This window comes from Phyllostomus hastatus, unplaced genomic scaffold, assembly GCF_019186645.2.
Source record: "Phyllostomus hastatus isolate PE091 unplaced genomic scaffold, TTU_PhHast_1.1 phas_contig_34, whole genome shotgun sequence".
Taxonomy (NCBI): domain Eukaryota; kingdom Metazoa; phylum Chordata; class Mammalia; order Chiroptera; family Phyllostomidae; genus Phyllostomus; species Phyllostomus hastatus.
The window spans coordinates 30,306,397-30,328,835 of NW_025333857.1; the positions used below are offsets into that span (position 1 = coordinate 30,306,397).

At 38.1% G+C, this 22,439-nt stretch overlaps 2 protein-coding genes across 2 annotated transcripts in view; one reads left to right on the forward strand and one right to left on the reverse strand.

Annotated features, from left to right (window-relative positions):
- Positions 1 to 16,288, reverse strand: part of PTAR1 (protein prenyltransferase alpha subunit repeat containing 1) — a 59,905-nt gene extending 43,617 nt beyond the window's left edge. Inside the window, exons 1-2 of the mRNA XM_045840141.1 lie at positions 16,140 to 16,288; positions 8,082 to 8,251 (exon numbers count right to left, since the gene is read on the reverse strand). Of these exons, the coding sequence (XP_045696097.1) occupies positions 8,082 to 8,251; positions 16,140 to 16,225 (256 nt within the window). The 5' untranslated portion in view covers positions 16,226 to 16,288. The remainder of the gene's footprint in view (positions 1 to 8,081; positions 8,252 to 16,139) is intronic.
- An 86-nt stretch (positions 16,289 to 16,374) lies between these two features.
- The window catches only part of CFAP95 (cilia and flagella associated protein 95), a 183,988-nt gene continuing 177,923 nt past the window's right edge, over positions 16,375 to 22,439 (forward strand). The window contains exons 1-2 of the mRNA XM_045840750.1: positions 16,375 to 16,490; positions 21,186 to 21,292. The gene's annotated coding sequence lies outside the window, so the exon portion shown is untranslated. The remainder of the gene's footprint in view (positions 16,491 to 21,185; positions 21,293 to 22,439) is intronic.

The window sequence follows — 22,439 nt, forward strand, 5'->3', positions numbered from 1 at the left end:
TACAGCACCCATTTACGATAAAAACACTCAACAAAGTGGGAATAGAGGCAGCATACCTCAACATAATAAAGTCATATACTAAAAACCTACAGCCAACATTACATTCAACAGGAAAAAGCTAAAAGCTTTCCCCCTAGGATCAGGAACAAGACAAGGGTGTCCACTTTCACCACTTTTATTCAACATAGTATTACAAGTCATAGCCACAATGATCAGACAAGGAAAAGAAATAAAAAGCATCCAAATTGGAAAGGAGGAAGTAAAACTGTCATTGTCTGCAGATGACATAATAGTGTACATAGAAAACCCTATTGGCTCCACCAAAAAAACTATTGACCTGATAAGTGAATTTGGAAAATAGTGGATACAAAGTCAATATTCAGAAATTGAAAGCATTTTTATATACCAACAATGAAATATCAGAAACAGAAACCAGGAAAAAATCTCATTTACTGTAGCAACAAGAAAAACTAAGTACCTAGGAATAAACTTAGCCAAGGACATAAAAGACCTGTACTCGAAAAACTACAGAATGCTGAAGAAATTAACATACAAAGAAATGGAAGCATATACCATGTTCATGGACAGGAAGAATTAACATCATTAAAAATGTCCATACTACCCAAATCAATCTATAGATTTAATTCAATCCTTATCAAAATAGCAATGACATATTTCACAGATTTAGAACAAATATTTCAAAAATCTATATGGAACCCAAAACAAACCCAACTAGCCTCAGCAATCTCGAGAAAAAAGAACAAAGTAGCAGGGATCACAAATACCTGATATCAAGTATATAACAGGCCACTGTAATGAAAACAGTCTGGTACTGGCATAAGAGCAGACACATAGATCAATGGAACAGAACAGAGAGCCAGAAATAAACTCATGTCTCTATGGTCAATTAATAGTTAACAAAGTGGGTAGGAGCATAAAATGGAGTAAAAATAGCCTCTTCAAGTGGTGCTGGGAAAACTGGAATAGTGATACAGGGTGCAGCCAAGAGGAAGGCCCCAAACAGGGATTTGGAATGGGGTCCAGAACTCAAGGTGTCCAGGAAATATTAGGATGTCCTCACCCCTTCCCCCTACAGGTGTGAGTTGGGGGAAGGAAGGGACACATGGAGCAGGGCCATTGAGTTGTTTTGCATAGGAACAGCTTTGCTAACCTCTGGCATGGTCATTTAACATATCTGTAACCTTTAACTGGTTTCATAGATATGTTAAATAGCTGTGGCCATGCTTTGAGCCAGGGGGATGGAAGTGACTTCTACCCAAGACCTAACTGGAAAGCAACTCCCCGTGGTTACAGCGCCTGCGTGAGAGCTTGGAAATTGTTGGCTCCATGCCATGGGGCCACACCTGCCCAGACTCACTATAGCAGCCCAGTAAAGCTGGAAGGATATGAGAGTGCTGGCAGTGTAGCCAATTGTGGGAGGAGTCAGAAATGGGGCTGAAGAGGAGGATTGCATCGAGGATTTAAATGGAGATGTGGCAGCCATTGGAGGGAGAGAACCAAGCAGCTGTGGCAACAGAAAGGAGAACCACGAGGCTTTGCCAGGATGGGGATCCCAGCAGCCATGTGAGGGAGAACCACGCAGTCTTGGCAGAGTGGAGACTCCCCTCGCAGCTTTGCCAGGGAGAGCCACGTGGTCTTGGTAGAGTGGAGACCCCCACAGCTTTGCAGAGAACCACAAGGCTTGATCCTGGCCAACCACACAGCTGATGGTGTTGGGAACCTGAATCTACTTCTTTTCCTGAGATAAAGTACCCCAAATTAGGGCAGAGGGGGAAGGAAGCACTGTGTATGGCTGTGGGTATCGTAAAGGACTTTGATATTTTAATGAAGACATTAGGTCACTACTTTAAGTCTGTATAGCTTTAAATAAATATTTCCTTTCCTTTTCACAAATCTCTGGCATTGAGAGATGTCTTTCCTCTGATGGCAGACAATGCGAACCTACTGGGAGGTCCTTTTGGTAATAGTTATACACCCCTTGGCCCTGTTCTGTAACAATAGTACATGCAAAAAAAATGAAACTAGCCCACCAACTTACACCATACACCAGAATAAACGCAAAATGGATAAAAGATTTAAACATAAGCCATGACACCATAAAAGTCCTAGAGGAAAACATAGGCAGTAAAATTTCAGATGTCCCATGCAGCAATATTTTTGCCAATATATCCTCTAGGGCAAAGAAAATAAAGAATAAAAAAACTGAGTTTTAAATTAAAAAGCTTCTGCAAGGCCAAAGAAAACATCAAAATGAAAAGGGAACCAACCATATGGGAAAACATATTTGCCAATGATACCTTGGACAAGGGCTTGATCTCCAAAATATATAAAGAACTCATACAACTCGACACCAGGAAAACCAACAACCCAATTAAAAAATTGGTAAAGAACCTGAACAGCCACTTTTCCAAGGAGGACACACAGGGGGCCTAGAGACACACGAAAGGATGCTCATATCACTAGCCATCAGAAAGATGCAAATTAAAATCATAAAAAGATACCACCTCACACCGGTCAGAACGGCCATCATTAACAAATCAACAAACAACAAGAGCTGGTGAGTATGTGGAGAAAAGGAAACCCTAGTGGACTGTTGGTGGGAATGCAGACTGGTGGAGCCACTGTGGAAAACAGTATGGAATTTCCTCAAAAAACTAAAGATGGAATTGCCTTTTAACCTAGCTATTCCACTGAGGGGTTTATACCCTAAGAATCCTGAAACACCAATTCAAAAGAACCTAGCACTGCAATGTTCATAGTAGCATATTTACAACAGCCAAGTGCTGGAAACAGCCTAAGTGCTCACTAGTAAATGAATGGATAAAAAAAACTGGGGTACATTTACACAATGGAATACTACACAGTAGAAAGAAAGAATTCCTAACTTTCACTATAGCAGGGATGGAACTCGAGAGTATTATGCTAAGTGAAATAAGCCAGGTGGTGAAAGACAAATAGCACATGACCTCACCTGTAAGAGGAACCTAATGAACAAAACAGACATAGGAGCACAATAGAACCAGAGTCACAGAAATAAGGGACAGACTGACAATGACTAGATGGGAGGGAGAGAGGGATAAGGGAGGCAAGGAGGGGAAGGGTCTAGTCAAAGAACATGTATAAATGACCCATGGACATGGACAACAGGGTGGGGACCGACTGTCGGAGCACGGGAGTGGGCAGGGTAGGGGAGAGCAATGGGGGAAAATTGGGGCAACTGTAATAGAATAATAATAAACAATCAACTTCAATAAAGTGTGGTAACTGTTACTATGCAAGCAATCTGAATAAAGGACTCTGCACACTCTCATAGGCATGCAGAGAATTACTGTTTCCTGGAGCAAAGGGCTTTATGGGTGTGTTGGTGTGTTAGTGCTGGCATCACAGCAATAGTGACAACTTAAGACATGAACTTGGCCTCAGCAAAGCCATGGAAGTAAGGCAGTAAATACACAGCAAAGTCCAAGAATGTAACAGAGTATGTTGTAGCTGAATGGTATATCAAATGGCTGCAAAACTCAAATGATTTCAGGGTGCAAATAAATGTCAAAATGTATCAAAGCAAACCTGGTAACCAGCAACTGACACTGCTTCAGTGTCGGACAGACATGAGGAGGCTGTAATAAACTGGAACAAGCTTGCCTCATCAAGAAAAGCAAAGGCTGTGAGCTCCAGCCAATTGGTGCTCTGCACCCAAAGCTTCTAATTTTTCAAGTGGAGACAGAATGGGAGAGCATGGAAATCCAGATTTCAATGCTAATTTTAAAAGTTAATCCTGCTTTTAAATGTTTACCCAACTAATTTAAAAAGCATTATACAAGCCAAAACAAAATATATCTGTGTGTTAGCTTTAATCTGAGGACTGAGAATCTACAACCTCTGATACTGAATTTGAATAGAGGAAAAGACTGGTAATGCAGGCTGGGGACAGATTGTGAAGGCCTTTGAACACCATGACGACTCTACTGACAATGTGGGCATCATGAAATATAATGAGTAGATATCTGTTTCAGAAAAAGCATCTCTCAAACTATGTTAATGGAAGTGTCATTTGAGACTACTGGCTAGTGGCATGATGGACATGAACATAGAAAAGACTGAAAATGGGGTAGACCAGCTATGAGGTAATGACATTTGTCCAGATGAGAAGAACTGGAGAGCCAAAGATGGCTTTTAAAGAAACAGAACAATTATGGAATAGAGGTTGTGAGAAAGGGGGAGGAGCAAAAGATGGCGACAGAACGGCACACTTGGAGACAAAGTATGGGACAGAGCTGTGCTCAGTCAGGACTTGAATGCTGTGCACTTCTCTCGTGCTTTTTGTTTTTGTCACGGATTTCTCACAAATCAGAATTATAGTATTCCTCTCCCAAACCAAATATGGCTATTACCACATTCGACTTAAAAAAAAAAGTCTCTAAGCAATTAAACAGAAATGCTGTGATGGTTAATTTTAGTTTAACCATGGTTCAACTTGACTGGCTGCAGGGACCCAGTTAAATGTTACTTAACGTTACTTCTGAGCATGTCCGTGAGGGTGTTTCCAGATGACATTAGCATTGATAGACTCAGTAGACTGTCTCTCCAAACTTGGGTAAGCATCACCCAATCTGTCAAGGGCCTAAATAGGACACAAGGAAGAAGAAGGAGGAATTCAACCTCCCTTTTTTGCTCCCTGCTGCATGCTTGAGTTGGGACATCTCATCTTCTCCAGCCTCTGGAGTGGGACTTAAATCGCTGGCTCCCTGGTTCTCAGGCCTTCAGACTCAAGCTATGTTACATCATCAGTTTTCCTGAGTTCCCAGCTTGCAGAAAGCAGACTGTGGGACTCCTTATTCTCTATAATCATGCAACCTAATTTGTCATAATAAATCTCTTTTTATACATATAATTTTCTGCTGGTTATTTCTCTGGAGAACCCTGACTAATACAGATGCTTTCCAAACATCTAAGGAATCCAGCACACTAATGAGAGCATGAATTCAGTTTGATTAAAAAGAAAAAAAACAATCTGAAGAATAAAGGACACTTCCAGTTTCAGGATATGCTCTTAGGGGAAGCCTAGGGTTTGGGCACGATCAATCACACACTGGTATTCCTGAAATTGTTTTTAAATTGTTAGGTTTCTTCACTTGTCTCTTCTTATATATATATTTTCTACAAAAACAGTTTTAAAGGTATAGCATTTTCAGAAAAAACTGCTTTTTCCGAAAATTTTTGACTTTTTTTTTCTTAACAAGATACACCTCTCTGTTCTAATTGCTTCAGTTCACAGGTTTGGAAGAATACTCTCATGTTAGTCAGGATTTTCAGGTGTCTTTTTCTTTCAAATCAGAAATTCACTTCCATATTTCTATGGATAATACAATATACAGCATGAGTTGTATGTGACACCACACTGAACTGCGCTGTCCCCATACACCAAAAAAGTGAAATTGAAAACTGCTTCCATGAGGATGTCGGTTAGAATGGAATCAAGTAGCTTCTGTACACACATAGAGTTGCATCAGAATTCTGAGTGTAGAGGCTAGGTATGCCTGTGAGCGCATTTACACACGTTATCTTTTGCCCAGGGTCCTCTGGGCCTATCCAAACTAAAACTATGCACACAATGAGTAGATTTAGCAAAGCCAACTGTGCAGTGTCCAGAAATACAAGAAACAGCGAAATAAAGAGGACTTGGAAGGCTCTAATAAGGTGGGTTGAATTAGCATACACAAAGAGGTAAAAAACAATGATCTGAAACAAAAATAGCCCTTGACGTTTTAAAATTTAGTTTATTTTCTACAAAAAACATCATTCTATCACCTCCACCCCCCACTGAGTTAGTTATGTATTGACTCTATACATTTCTGTGTGCCAGAATACACTTTCAGCTTTGTTTTGGAAAAAAAACAAAAACAAAAAATCACTTACAGATTCATAGAGTGTTTCTTTGTATCTTAGTGCTACTTAAACCTACTATAGAGTGATGGGATGAAGGAAAGAGGGTTTAATGATACGCAAATACGCTTACCTTTAAGTTGATGCCATAAACTTAGCATAGCCTTTTAATAAGATTACATAAATATGTATGTCAGAGGATTATACAAGGCAGACTCCCCAAACTCAGGAATTTATTTATTAAAAATTGTGTAGTTATTCTTACATGTTTAAACTTCAGTCACCTTCCAAGTACTCTCCAATGCAATACACCAGGGGTGTCAAACTCATTTTCACCAGGGACCACATCAGCCTCATGATTGCCTTGAAAGAGCTGAATGTATTTTAGGACTGTATAAATGTACCTATTCCTTAACAGTTAAGCAAGAGCTCAGTACTGCCACTGGGTAAACAAGGTTCAGGGCCAGATAAAATAAGGTGGAGGGCCAGATTCAGTCCGTGGGCTTTGTGTTTGCCACCTGTGCAATATATACCTATTGATATATTTTTTCCACTGCTCAAAACAGTTTTTTGGAACTTGTTGATTTTGATGCTTTGTAGTGCTTCTGTTGTTTTTGTTTCATCTCTTCCATATTGGCAAAATGTTTCCCTTTAAGAACTTTCTTCACCCAAGGTAACAAAAAAAAGTCGCTCGGGTTGAGATTGGATGAATAGGGAATGTGGGGCATGGGGGTCATGCCATTTTCCTCAAAAACTGCTGAACACTCAGCTCAGGGTGGGCATGTGTACTCATAGCTCACCCATCATGAAATGGGTAAACACTTTGAAAGAGTCTTCAAAAAAAATTCACTGAAGCTAAACACAGCCTCTCACAACAATGCCAGCTGGTACACTGATACAGATGGGTTCCTAGAGCACTCACCTAGTGGGGGAAGCCTATACTACAAGGGGCCCACCCTCCAGAAGATAATTCCAGTTTTTGGGGGGTCCCCTCTCATATGAGTGAAAACACACAAATAGAAACTATTTCACACAGTAAATCTTCAAATGAGACTCCTTTTCTACTGGTCTAAATGGAAGAGTGCTATTAATCTATTATGACAGTATCTTAAGGACAAGGCTGAAAGGAATATAAGGAAATTGCTGTCATGCCTTTGGTTAACACTCCATAAAGACATTGTTTTTCACTCACCTGTAAGCTTCTTGAGTAAAGAGAACATGTGTTATTCTTTTCATCCCCTATAGTACTTAGAACAGCTTCTGAGCAGGCCCTTGGTAATGGCTATCAAACTGCTAATTAAAATTCCCTAGGACACAAAGTTCTCATTCAAATTAGCCACCAGGCATGGTGAGCACTTTTAAAGGTACTGCTATCTGTGGGAAGGGGTAGGAACTTTACAAAAACATTTGAGAACATTGTCTTAGATGAGTACTCTCCAAAAAACTGAGATCTCAAATGTCACTTTTACTGAAAAATAAACAGAATTTGTGTGTATGGAGGCTTAATATCACCTATAGCGTGGAAAGTAAGTAAACAGACCAGGTGGAATGAGTAGGGATTGTTTGCTGCAGTGAAGAGGAGGGGAAGAAGTGAATGCTGGGACGGTTTTCTTCTGCTCATATCTGCATAGGAACAGGACAGAGGGCCAGAGCTCAACCGGGTTTCATAGTGTGATGGCACCTTCATAAATCACTGAGTCAGTCCACAGTACAACCACCACCATCATGCCTCTGTTACCTCATGTGGACGGCTACTAACATGAACTCCATTGCTTATAAAGTATTAAAGGATTAGCAACCAGAGAATCTGAGATTGTAGTAACTACAGTCCTCTTCAATAATTTTCAAACTTTTTTGGCCATATCTTCTTCAAATAAAATTTTATAAATGACCCCTATATAAAAAAGATAAAATCAGAAATGCTCTGATTTATTGCTGAGTTTGCAGTTGGTAGCCTGGCACCCTGCTTGAGGCACCTTCCACAGAACCACTGTGGATGGAAAAATCTAAAAACTACTGATGAGTCCAAACTCCTCACTTGGCGAGGTTAAGCACCTGCCTGGGCAGTGAAAGAGCCGGAACTAGAATGCAGGAGTGCCCACACCCAGAGAGGGCTCTTCCCACTATAATCCATGCAGCTTCCAAAGACAAAGGAGGAAGACAGAGGTCACACTTACCATCTTTGTTCAGCCATTGCTTTCTTGTTCTGTACAAAATGAGCTTGTTGTGGACATACGGTAAAAGGAACTTGACACACCAGCTCTCCACACCAAGTTTGTTTTCAACCAGGACTATGGGACTCCGGTTATACCTAGCTTCAGGACATGGAATCAGGCCAATTTCATCTCTTAATATGTAAAACATGAAAAACAAAGATAAGAATACTACCTTTTCACAATTTTCAATCCTACAGAATATTTTTTAAAATCCACATAGTTCCCTTTCTTAAAATTATCTAGCTCACCTATTGGGTTGACAGAAATTTAAAAAACCCAGCAATTTTTTAATACTGATAACACTACTGTACTCCCTATTGATGGGACTGAAAATTGGTGTAATCTTTTGATGGAAATTTAAAAATGTCATTTAAAATTCTAAATACACAGTCTTTGACCCAGTGATTCCACCGCTCAAAAATTATCCTATGCCAAAATATATAAATAGAATGTTTACTGCAATACTGCAATGAAACTGAAGTGAATCTAAATATGTATCAATATAAGAGTGGTAAAATATAGTGGCTAATCCATGTGATAAGAGGTATAAAAAAATAAGGTGGATCTGTGCATGCTGGGATGGAAAGGGAGCTAGAATCTATGAAACAAACAAACAAACAAACAAAGGCAAACTGACAAATACAGTGTACACTGCAAAGCCTTTGGTGTAATTTTTTTAAAAAGATATAAAGATGCATTAACATTTTTCTTCAGAGGATAACAAGAAGCTTTTGCAGTGCTAAAGGATTTTATTTTTATAGTTTAAATTTTCTAATCATCTGTAGGTATTATTTCTATTTTTTAAAAATGTTAACAAATATATTTGTCTGCTAATAAATGTATGTGAAACAGAACCAAATTATTAATAAAAGTTATCTTGTCATTGAGATTGTGGACCATTTTTTCCTTTCTTCTTTATAACCCTTTAAACCTTTTAAAATTTTTAAATTTTTTATCTTCACGAGAGGACTATACCTGACTAATATACAAGGTATGTTGGAATCTCTGGTAGTTCCTGGTGTTGGGGTTTCACTACACAAAATAGAACATTTAAGAAAATAACTAGAATTACAGTTAAAAACAAAAATCCCCCAATGCAGTTATTTCAACAAAGTTTGTTCCCTGAGATCTAAAAACCACTTACAACACTGCAAAGAACTGCAGAAGTCAACAATATGAATGTTGGAGTAACAAAAATAAAAGTATCCTAGCTTCTGGGTATAGTCTGTTTTTTGTTGTTGTTGTTGGGGGGGAGAATAGATATTTCAACTTAAATTCACAATGTAAAAACCTGGCTTGCTCCACATTTACGCCCAAAATAAAATGTCCAACTAAGTGTACCTAAATGACAGAGCAGTCATCTGCACACACGTACGAACACGTGCGCAGGTGCACACGCGCACACACACACACACACCATCCTACTTTAGTTGGGTACTACTGTTCTTCTAATCAATAATTGAAAAACCAAAAATGCCTTGGATACGATACGGTAGGTACTCAATAACAACTATGGAAAGGCTGATTACCCTTACACTTTGGTGATAATATTCAAATAAATAATTTTCAAAGATCATTGCTTCTTGATTCTGCAAAAGACTACCTCTGTTTTCCTTCTGACGCAGTGAGTCCGAGCCCTAGCCCTGTTAATGTGGTATAATAGATCATGTCACCTGGCCTCTGCCGATCTCATTTTCCTCATTTCTAAAATGTGGACTGCATCAGATCTCTAAATAGAGGCAATGGGCTGCTAGGTCTCATCCAACTTTCAAATTTTAAGACTCAGAACCCTGGCAGCTATTCTCATGAAAGAATGCAAACAGCTTTATCAGGGAATGAAAAGCACTAGGGAATTAAAAAAAACAAAAATTAAAAGGCAATAAGATGTAGAGACAAAAGCACGTGATCTTCCGAGGTCCAGGGTCCCATCTAGTCTCCATTCTACCACTGACAGTCAATGTGAATTGGGCAAGTCACTTGTCCAATCAGCGTCCTCATTTGAAACACAGGAGTAATAATGCCTTCCCTGTCTATTATGAAAAACAAATACTACATTGTAAAACAATGTGGTAAGCTATGAAGTGCCAGGCAAAGATGAAGTATATTACCATTAATTCAGTTAAGAGCCTGAGGTCAAACTGAAAAGTCCCTTGCTTAACAGATACTGTGAAAACGAGGCAAAGAATGCTAAGCTAAGCTTTTATCAAGTTATTTGACCCTAAAGATACAATGCTTCACTGCTTCCTAAAAATATAACAAGTGCTTCAGACAGATAGGTAGGTCAGTAAGCTTCTGAATAACAGCATGCTTGACTTCAGACTTCTATGTCTGGTCCCTTAGGTCATAGTCCACTTTTTTCAGACAATTTAGGATTCCAGAATCATTTTAAAATTGGAAGGGACCTCATTCCTTCAGTTTCTCATTTTATTAAATGAGAAAACAAAGGTCCAATAAGGTCAATAGGATTACCCAAAGTCATTTTGCCAGTGGCTAAATTAAAAATTGGGATTTTCTAATACTTAGCCTCAAACCCATGAAGCCACAGTGAAGATAAAGACATCAGTGAAGACAAGCAGGATTTAGATTAATTCCTTCTAGATTCCTGGTATTTAAATTCTAATTTCATACTCAAGAAAAGTTGGAAAACTCGGAAAAAAACAAACTAAAAGTCATTTGTCATCCCTCTACCACTGCTATATTTGGGTATGCATCCTTTTTTTCTAAGTACTTTATAAAAGTGGGATTATATTGGATATACTCCTCTATAACCCTTTTAAGAATATAATTCACAGTAACCATTTTCCAGCTAATTAATTTATGTATTTTTCATGGTTGCAATGAATGTGCTATGAATATCGAACACATCTCCAGTTATTTCCTTATGAAATAGTCCTAGAAATTTCTGATTTTTGCCTTGGTCCCGGGGCTCAGTTGGTTGGAGTACTGTCCCAGTTGGTTGGAGCATCATCCTGTGCACCAAAAGGTTGTGGGTTCAATCCCCAGTTAGGGCACATACCTAGGTTGCAGATTCAATCCCCAGTCGGGGTGTATATGCGAAGTAACCAATTGATGTTTCTCTCTCACATTGATCTCTCCCTCTCTCTCAAATCAATAAACATATCCTCAAGTGAGGATTAAAGAAAAAGGAAAAAGAAGAGAAATTTCAGAGTTTTTCACTACCATCAAATTTCATTTTATATTTTAGGTTTCTGGAAATTGAGATCCCTGGTATTTACAAGGATATGCAAGCAAATGCCTGCATTAATTACCAAGGTCATGGGATTTTTAAAGTCATGAAGACCTGGGACAATAATCAAGTTCTAATCTTTTTTGAGATACCCCAATGCTCTGTTTTTAGGTTACCTTTGAAGGATGCTCCAAAGGAACAACAACATGGAATGACCTGGCACATTTATTTTAAAAGATCATATACAGCCGAGTACATCTCAAGTGCTTCACTTCACAATGGGGTTTCACTGGCTTCCAGAAGTTGTTCAAGGTCTACCTAATACTGATACTGACTTTGTTCCTCTTGTTTAGACAGTTTCTCCTCTGTGCTTTTCAGAAACATCATCAGTCAACTAGAGTAGGCCCACTTATTATTCACAAAATACAGGTTCTGGCAGAAGTAATGCCTGCTTGAGTGTGGTTGACAGGGTACATGAATATCTCACTCCAGACGAACAGCAATTTGAACATCTCACCTAAAATGTCATATGGTGTGCTTGAGTGTGATATTGTTTTGTTATAGAATTACATGCTTATGACTTTGTAATAAGAAAGGAGTGTTACTTATGCCGGACTCTGTATTAACCAGCTTCCCTTTGGGAGGGAAGGATGGTCCCTAAAAACTAAAACCAAATCCTGAAAGGTGGAGTGACTAAAGAGGAAACAGCCCAAGGATTCAGGACAAATCTTTTAAATCTGATACTTATTTTATTTTTGTTTCTCCTCAATCTGGCATTTTTTTCCAGAATGACCAAAAAGGAAAGTTAGCAAATCTTCTAAAGAAACTGACTTTGTGTATCACTGAAATTATATTACTGACCTTGTGTAGAAAACATCTACACAAATTACTATTGTTTGAGTGTTTGTTGTTCGCCATATTTTATGTTAACTCTTAAAGACACTATTTCATTTATTCTGCACAATAATCTTAAAAAGTAGAAATTTTAACCCCATTTTAAAAATGAGGAAAGGTTCTTGTCTAAGTCTACCCAGGCAGTAAATGACAAGCCAAGATTCAAACCCAGGACTGTCAGACTCCAAACTCAAACTTTTACAACTAACTATACAATTATTAGATAAGAATCAGGTATAAGAAGACAAGACTATGGTTTCCAATTTTCAGTTCGACTTGCAGACCATCTAAAACCACCTTTCATTACTACACCCTTACTCAAAAATTTTTATTGGGCCCTACCCACTACCTAAGAAGTGTGCATTTCCCTGAGGCAACTCTTATCCATCCCTCATGGCTGCATTTAATTGTTATTTTCTCAGAAAGAATAATCTTGACCATCTAATCTAGGTTAGGCCTTTCTGTTATTATTCTTTCAAAGAATCCTTTTAAGACTCTTGGGCTCTTTTCAAAACCTATGTGTTGATGCATTTAAAGTTCCACTAGAGTGGGGACTGTGTGTAGTGTTTTCACCAATCTACACCCTGCTCCTTGGCCTGTATATCTGGAGACTAGCATTGTAAATAGAAGTGCTATTTTGCTGAACAAATGCATGGAATGACAGAAATTAAACCAGATAGTCAAGGGACTCCTGTAATCTTGCCCTACTGTACCTTTTCAATCACATTTTTGCTATTTGGGGTTAATTTACTGTTCCCTGTGGAGGTCTTTGGCTCCCTCTGAGAATAAATCCTACCTAGCCTTCAAAATTCACCTCAAAACCCACTTACCCTAAGAGCCTTGGCCAAGACACACCCAGCCTCCCTTCTACCTCTAGGACTCACAAAGCACTTGCTCACCAGATTGCTAGTCCAGCTGGCCTTTCTCATTAACCACTTTGCAGGTTTTAATATATTGTTCCTGCAGGTAGGTCTCAAGTCTCTATCTAGACCTGCACTGTCCAATACAGTGGTCACAGGCATATGTGGCCACTGCATATAAATCAATTAAGATTAAAATAAAATTTATAAATCAGTTCCTCATTTGCATTAACTACATTTTAAGCACTCAACTATATGTGGCTAGTAGCTACCATACTGGACAGAATAGGTATAGAACATTTCCACAGTCATAGACATTTATGTGAATGCCTTGAGTATAAATGTATTTTATACTTCTTCCTATTCTATACTGTGAAGATAGTACCAACAGCATCCTGTAAACAGTGCAAGTTAAGTAAATATTTAAAAATAACAAAAAATAACTTGCTGGAGATGTTTGACACGACCCTAATTCCATTGCAAACAGTTGTCCTTCACTTTGGCACAGGGTCTATACTTTAATCTAATGCCAGCCCCTGGGTCAAGCTTTCAGTTGTTTTTCCAATAGGAGTCTCTATGAGTCAACCACACAAACATTTCTATGGTATTTTTCAGTTCATGAAGTGTTTCATACCCATCATTCACATAGTTCCTGAGAAACACAAGAATTCAGGTTAAGCCTGATATTTATCTACAGGCAACTAAGTGCCAGATACTACGTAAGGAGATTTTCCTGTATTCTCAACAGCCTCACTAGATCAAGAGGAAACTGAGGCTGAGAGAAGGTATCCTATCCACACCTACCACTGACAAAATCCACACCTCAACCACTGTATCTTTGATTCCTTCTGGCTAGATCGCTCTACAAAGTCAGTATGTTTAATAGAGTAGATGTTGGCAAATAAAATTGCTATCTAACTTGTGTTCGGAGAAAAAAGGGAAACAAAAAGTAAAGAATGAAAACCCTTTTTTAATACTGAAAACTGAAATTAGGCACTAACTTTCAAGGTTAATAATATTTTTCCCTTTTTATCTAAAAATATAGCCTCTTTATCTTTGAAAAAAGAGCTAGATTGGGGAAGAAGAATGGGCAATTTTGAAAATTCCAAATTATAAAAGGTGCATAGCAATATTATTGAAGATATCATTATTGTAGGGAATATGTAAATGTAGCTGAAGACTATTATGAAACAATGAGTTAAGCTATTTAATTTTTCAGACTTATATATCATTATTTCAAATGCCCAACTTATTTCATACTTCTAAATCCTGAATGACCCAATGATTATTAATAATTATAAATTTTACATTTATAGAGTATATTAATGAGATTTCACCATAAAAAATATGATTAAGGAAGGTATTAAAGTCCTTTGAGTTTCAATAAATGTGATCCAGAAGAACTGGGATGCATTCCAAACAGCAGCACTGTGTCAATCTGCCAAGACAATGAACACTCAATCTGTTTCTTAAAATATAAAATACTGATGCTTTTCTCATCTACCTTAAAGGAGAGAAACTAAGATGATTACTGTACTTACTAGACTTCTTTCTAACCTCTGCTATAATTTCTTCAAGAAAAATAACACGAATGACGAGGAATTAGGCCTTTCATTTGTATGACTTTTTTTCTAAGGATGTCTCTTATTTGCACTAAAGCTCTTTCTGAAAAAGGGACAGAAAGTGATAAACAAGGCATCAAAAGCATTCTTTAGAAGGCTCAGTACCCACTATGGTTACTGCCAGGAAATCATTCCAAACACTCTTTTTGAAAAAGGCAGCAGTCACAAGGGGAAAGGAAGTGGATGTTGTCAGAGGTGGCAGGTGTGTTTTGAGGCCAGCAGTGTTTTGTTTTTAATGAGGCACAGTTGCAGGTCTCCAATTGTGTGCCACAAGGGAGCATGGCATCTGAGGGCTTCTTAATTCTTCTATACGCACCACCTTGAAGGAAAAGAACATTTATACATAGGCTTGGCATCTCTTTTAGGCAGCAAAGCTTAAGGGGTTAGAACACTTACAAAGAATAATTCATGTGTTCTAGTTTAAAAAGAATAAAAAATATTAAACTCCATTAACAAGAGATAAAGTGAAAATAATATAAAATTAGATTCCATGTTTCTTTGTGGGGGGGGAGGGATGAGGGACGGGAAAACAGCTACACTCTTTCTTCTCTCTTTTGTAAAATGTAGCTATATCTCTCTTTAATAACTTCCTTTCCACTTGCTATATACAATAAGTGCCAGAAAGAATAGTTTCTCCTGGTATCTTCCCAGAGTAATCCAAGTAAAAGGGAAAGGAAGGAGGGAAGATACAGTGTATCAGTACTGTGTTGCTCTACTTAAAGAAGGAAGCAGCGTTTGGATTACGGGAAAAAAAAGTTAATGTGCTTACTCCCTGTTACTATGAATCAGCTAATGCTAAAAAGTGTTGAGGTTTCATCTATTTTACATCAGACCCATCCTATGCCTACAAAAGCTCCACTCTTGAGAATCCTCTCTTCACCTTCAAAATAACATGTTTCACAGGAGTCCCTCTACAATCTTGGGACAAGCGAGGCGAAAGTCAAAAGCAGCCTCAAACTACCTTCGTTAGTAAACTGGAGGGATTTATGGCCCATTGAGGATAAGATGATCAGTAACTCCCTCTTACCAGCGATTGGGATGAACCCGAAATGAGCTGTGTTTACAAAGCATATAGACCCACACCGTGTGTGTGTGCCGTGTACCTTAAACGGATGTAGGGCGTGGACGGACACTCGGATAGTCTTTCGAGTTTCCTGAACTCCTGGGAAAGGAGGGTGCGTGGAGGAAGAGCGAAACAGACTCGCTCTTTTTTGATTTCTCGAGGTCACTTCTAGGGATTCGCCTGCGTGCGCGTTCCGATAGCGGAAAGCGGGCTCCGGGCCCTGCGGCGATCCACGGTAATCTAGCCGCGACCTCCCTCTGTCCCCTCCAGCGAGGGGCGCGCAGATTAGGACCCGCCGTCCTCCAGCGGCTGGAGGTCGACTCCAAGCTTGGCCCCGCCCCATCAGCCCCCGACGACCCCCCGAGACGGCGGCAACGGCTGCGCGCAACTCACATGTGCGGGTTCCTCCTGAAGGCGTTGGTGATGTCCTTTACCACCCGCTGCACCAGGACTGCCACCTCTTCGCTGGTCTCAGCCATGTTGGCTGCGGCCGCGGCGGCTCGGGCGCGCCTCTGGGACAGCGCCGCGCGGCCGGCGGGAGTTCCGCGGGGAGCGCGCGCGTGTGCGCCGGTTTGGCGGAGAATCCCGCCTCCGCCCCCGCCTCCGAGAACTTCCGGGTCAATCCTCCGGTGGCCCGAGCTTGGGGCTCGCCAGAGCTTGGGTGGCTTGGTTGGTCTCCGACTTCCTCTTGCTTCTTGGCACCCCACAAGATGCTGCAGATCTTTTATTGCGAAGTTATCTCAGGTCTCCGTCTTACACATTTCGATTTCTAGCCCATTGGGGGCCGAGGGCTAAGTGGTCCTGAAGTCACTCCTTCCTGAGCTAGAGATCGGCCTCACACCGGCACCCCACCCCACCCCAACTTCTGTCTTTGTCGTTCAGCGTCACCGGCCAGGTCCGGGGGAGTCGGGAGGAAGGTTTGATTGCGAGTGCAAGTTCTCTAGAGCAGTCCCCTCTGAGAGCTTGTTGGCTTTATTTTTCCAGCGGTAGGGAGTAGGTGGTCTGAGACGCTCCTGGCAGAGTGACTCCCCATTCCACCTTGTTGGTAACTTCCTTTTCGTGGGTAATAAATTTCAGCCTCTGAGAAGCTGTTTTCAAAATACCAATTTAAAAAATTTGACTAATGCATTACAGGAAGAAATAGGGAAAAAAAGGAAAAGTTATTTGTCACCAGTACATAGGAAGTAGAAGTACAGTACTGAAATATTTTTTTGGACTTTGTATGTAGGGTGTATGGTGGGCCCTTCTATTTGCCATAGATTCAACCAACCTTGGATAGAAAATATTTGGAATAAATAGTTACTGTTGTCGCTGAGAGTACTATGTAATTAGGCCTAGAATGGTTCTAGTATCTTGAACATGTACGAGGGGAGGCCCCCCAAATCCAGAATTTATTTATAAAAAAATTGCATATTCTTGCACATTTAAACTTTAGTCACTTTCAAAGTACTCTCCATCTGATGCAATACACCTATAGAGACATTTTTTTCCACTGGTAAAACCAGTTTTTGAACTTGTTAATTTTGATGCCTTCTAGTGCTTCTGCCATTTTTTTTGTTTATTTGTTTCACTCCTTCCAATATCGGCAAAGCATTTCCTTTCGAGGACTTTTTTTTCCATCCAGAAAAACAAACAAAAAAAGTTACACAGGGTGAGATTGGGTAAATAGGGAGGGTGGGACACAGGGGCCATGCTGTTTTTGGTTAAAAACTGCTGAGCACTCAGCTAAGGGTGGACAGGTGCCCTGTAAATCACTCATCATGAAATGGGCAAATTGATTCTTCAAAAAAAAATTCACTGAAGCTGAATGCAGCCTCTTACAACAACACCAGCTAGTACCTGATACAGATGGGTTCCTAGAACACTCACCTCCCAGAAGAAGCCTATACTGCAAGGTGTCCACCCTCCAGAAGATAATTCTGGTTTTTTTGTATCCCTCCTTGTATAAATTGTCAAACTCCCTAAATATACAGTGTAACAAACATTTACATAGTACTTACACTGTATCAGGTAGTGTAAGTAATCAATAGATGATTTAAAGTATATGGGAAGATGTGTATAAGTTATATGCAAATACTATGCCATTTTTTAAAGAGGAGCATCTGCAGATTTTGGTATCCCTGGTGGTGGTGGAACAGATCCCCTCCCCACACCAAGAGACAACTATACTATACTTCATTTTGCACAAGGTTTGGTGTCCTTTCAACAGTGTGTCACTTTTGGAGTGAAAAAAATTAAGGCCCTGACAGAGTTTGCTTTTATAGGTATTTACCTTGCTATAAATCTTTTTTTTTTTTTTGGTAAGAAAAAAAAATGCCACGATTCAAATTTTTATATAACAGATTTTCCTTTACTCTTCTGTAATAGAAAAAATCTGGGTGTCTTCAGTTTTTTTGCTTAATCCTTGAAATCTGCATTTTTATAAAACTTTTTTAAAAGCAAGCTTATGGTCTGTTTAATGTAAAGATATGTTGAGCATTTAAGGTAGAGTAGATTATGGAAATCGAAAGCAACCATTGGATGTTAAATTTAAAATATTGAATAAGAAATATAAATTAACTGTGCAATTATTTATACTCCCTGTGGCCATATTTATAAAGGATAGACATGCTGTATGAACATTGGCCATACTTTTCTAATAGAAATAAGCTGAAAGATTCACAAAATTGTAGAAAAGCAAGATGGGACAGGTTTTAATTAGTAAAATCAAACAAATCTTAACCTCCTGACAAGTGTTCATATGAGGCAGCATAGTGAGCGAATGTGTGTTTAAATTTCAAGGCCAAGGACAACTTCAAATACTTTACTCTAAGAATGTGATACCAATTCTTAAATGGTGTAAGGTAACTGATGTCTTCTTTCTCTTCACTTGACGAAACCCTTGCATCCATTCCTAATAAAAGTGAAAAATAAATCCTGACTTCTCGGGGGGCAAAGCTCAAAGCAGCATGCTCAGAAATACAATTTTTTTCAAAGACTTTATTTTTATCTTAAAAATTGATAATGAAAAAACCCAAATTCTGGTTTCCCTAAATTCTGAAGTAAAATTGATATTCCAGAAAGATGATTCCTCATTTGAAAGGCATGAATTGTATCTCATGTTTTCTTCTAGTTCACAAATTGTTTTACCCAGTTATTAAGGATCTACTATATTTATAGCTCAAATTTTTTAGAATTGAAACTTATTAGCTTAACAATAAACCACAGCCTTCAGACCAACTTAGAATAGGAGCTTATTAGAACTCTGATCCACCCCATAATTTTGAGGTAAGGAAACTGAGGTTCAAAGAAATAAAGAATTGAAATTCAGGAGACTATATGTCAAAATAGGATATGATAAATTTACCATGATTTTGCTGAAGGACTAAAACATTTATGTTCAGAGATCTGCAAAATACATTTACTGATAATAATGAAACATTGTAAATAGCTTAAATGCCCCATAGTGGAGTTTGATTAAATTATACTAAATCTATTTGATGAAATATTTGCTTACTCAAAAGCACAATAGAACTAGAAGAATATATTACCAAGCTTTTAGGGGAGGTATAGGAGAATTTTACTAAGTAATGCAAAGAACAAAATACAACTTTTGTAACTTAAGTTTTAAAAAGTATATGTTAATAAAGACATGGATATATTTATTTGTTAATTAGCCAACTAGAATACTCATTGCTTATACAGATTAATTTTCTTAGAGATTTATTGATTTTTAAGTTGACCATGCCTCTTAATTATTTTCCACACGGCTGCAAATGTATTTTGACAATCTTCCCACACCTCCCCAAATCACATTTTTCACATTTTAGAGGACTGTTTGATGATAAAGGAAAAAGTAGATATGTAATGACAAAAACAAGTACCACAACAGCATACAAAAGAACCCTAAGCTTACAAATACAAAATGAATTGTACCTAATATAAATATAATCATATACAAAATAAATTGGGAGGATATACACTAAAATGTTAACAACGGTTTTCTCTGTATGATGGAATTAATTACTGGAGATAATTAAGATCTATAAATATACATTATGTATACTCTCCTAGATGTTCCAAACTTTCTGCAATAAAAAATAATGTATGTGTTGAGGGCCCCAGTGAGAAGGAAGATACCAAGGTGGTTTTAATGATGCATGATTACTCTGTGAACAGCTGGGCATGACCTTGTAATCTGTTTCCATCTTCGTTCTGTATTATTCTACTTATATGACTATATTGTGTTGTTTATTTACTCCATTTATTTGGATTGAAGTCCATTTTCTCACAGTAATACAGATGGGGCAAAAGTAGGTTTACAGTTTTGAACACACAAAATGGAGTTTATTCATGTATTATTGTTTATTAATTGTTATATTCCATAAGAACAATAGTGAACCTACTTTTGCCCTACCTGTATTACGTATGGCAAAATGTAAATAGTATTAAACATGTGTTTATTGTGTACTGACTATTGCAAGGGAAAAAACACAGAGCTTATTTTCCCATTAAAAAAAATGAAGTGCTCAATTTTAAATGTTTCATTATTATATTGTCATTGTGGTTAACTATATACTTTATAGTATGCCAAGTGTCAATCTGATCACTGTCCTAAAACTTAAAACCCAAGAACTTACTAATAAAGAAATATGAGAAGGGAAACATAGTACTCAAAAAGTCACAATATCAATGTCTTTTAATGAAATCTTAAGAAAAGTCAGCAGGAGCAATGTCATATTTAAGGTTTTGATTAAAGACCATTTCAAGAAAATGAATAGAAATTAATACCTGATTTTCAATGAGAACATTAAACTCATGAGAGTTTCAGTATAACCCTTGCCTCAGTGTGTAGGTTTATTTTCCCAAATGGAAAACTTCATATGTAATAGAGCACTATTTTTTAAATGTCACAAAACCACCCATGAATGCAAATGTTATCTATTATTATTATACTTCATTGATATTTCTATCACTTCATTATTCTAATTGTTGAGGTAAAAATAGGAAAATGGGTGTGATTGCATCTTTAAACTGTGCAGCACTAATCAATCATTACTGATTTCTGTGACTAAAGAAAGCATGATGACTAAATCAGCACTAAAACAATAGTAAACTAAGACTGAGTTAAATACTAACTTTCAATGTGAAACTCTTTAAAATATTTCTAAAGAAAACTATTATACTGCAATCACAATTAATCTCCTAGTTAAAACACGAACTTTTCTTTAAACTGACAAAATTGGCAAACATTATCAAGATGCTAATCACGAAGATGACTTTAAATGAGCAGTTAATGCTGATGTTAGAATCCATGTGGATACAGTAGAGAGGATACCTAGTTTTTTGTTACATGATAGGGGATTTGTTGCTGAGTAAATTATTTTTTAGTCTTCTTAACAGTTGATAGTTCTGAAATGTCACGCTTTTCCTTTGCCCTCTTCTTCCTTCCTACTACAGAGGCTCAGGAGACCCGTGATGTGATCTTCAAAAAAGAACAGGAGCAAATGTCTGGAGACATAAAGTGCCATTCAGAGACCTGTGCATGGAAATACCTGGGGAGATGGGTATGTCTCTGTGATGCAATGAATGTTCCTCGTGTACTGAAGACATCACATTGGTGTAGGAAATTTCTTAGTAGTGCACCTTTAAATGGATGACTAAGTGAAAGAAGTATTCAGGTAGTAGCACATTCTTAATGTTTTACTTACTCTTCTGTGTAAATATGACAATAACAAAAACCATACACTCTTTTTTACAGGCTTCAAGTGTACATTTCTGTGATACATGTTCTGTATATTGCATTGTGTACCCACCACCCAAAGTCAAATCGCCTTATGTCACCATATATTTGGCCCTTTACTATAGGCTTAGGTTAAAAAATCGTAACTGAAAATTTACAAAGGTAGTTACAGCTTAATTTCTACTTCTTCAATAGCTTCCTAAATGTAAGGCAAGACTATATTTCCCCTTCATTTATCTCAGTTAATTCAGAAATTTTGTAATAAAAATATACATTTTTATTTCTCAATTTCTTCCTGTTTCCATGTTTTAAGACACCTCTACTACTCATCAAAATTAACATCAGGCCCAAATCACACATAGGAAATGATGAACATTCTTTGTTAATTGTTAAATTATGCTCAGACTTTCCTTACAGCATTTATAGAGGCTGTTAGTCTAAATCAGGGGTGTCTGACCTGTGGCCCGCAGGCTGCATGTGGCCCAGGATGGCTATGAATGTGGGCCGACACAAAATCATTAATTTACTTAAAACATTATGAGATATTTTTGTGATTATGTGTTGCAATGTGTTTCATGTGTGGCCCACGACAACTCTTCTTCTCCCAGTGTGGCCCAGACACCAAAAATTTGGACACCCCTGGTAAATTTCAGGAAGGAATGCCAAAGAGTAATGTCTTCCTACTTTAGACACTTTGATTTCTATGGTGAGTCTCTCAAATTATCATCAGTGTGAAAAAGGACAGTGTAAAAATAATGTATTGAGTTAATAGGAGGAGATACCTAAATACCACCCCTGAGAGGATGAGACTCCAAGTAATTGTACTTATTTATTCCACAAATTTTAGTGTTACTGTGTATAAGACATTGTGTTAGCTGCAGAGTATACAATTCTGAGGAAAACAGACATTTTATTGCCTTCTTATGGGACCTATAGGCTGATGGAAGAAATATACATATTGAAATAAATAG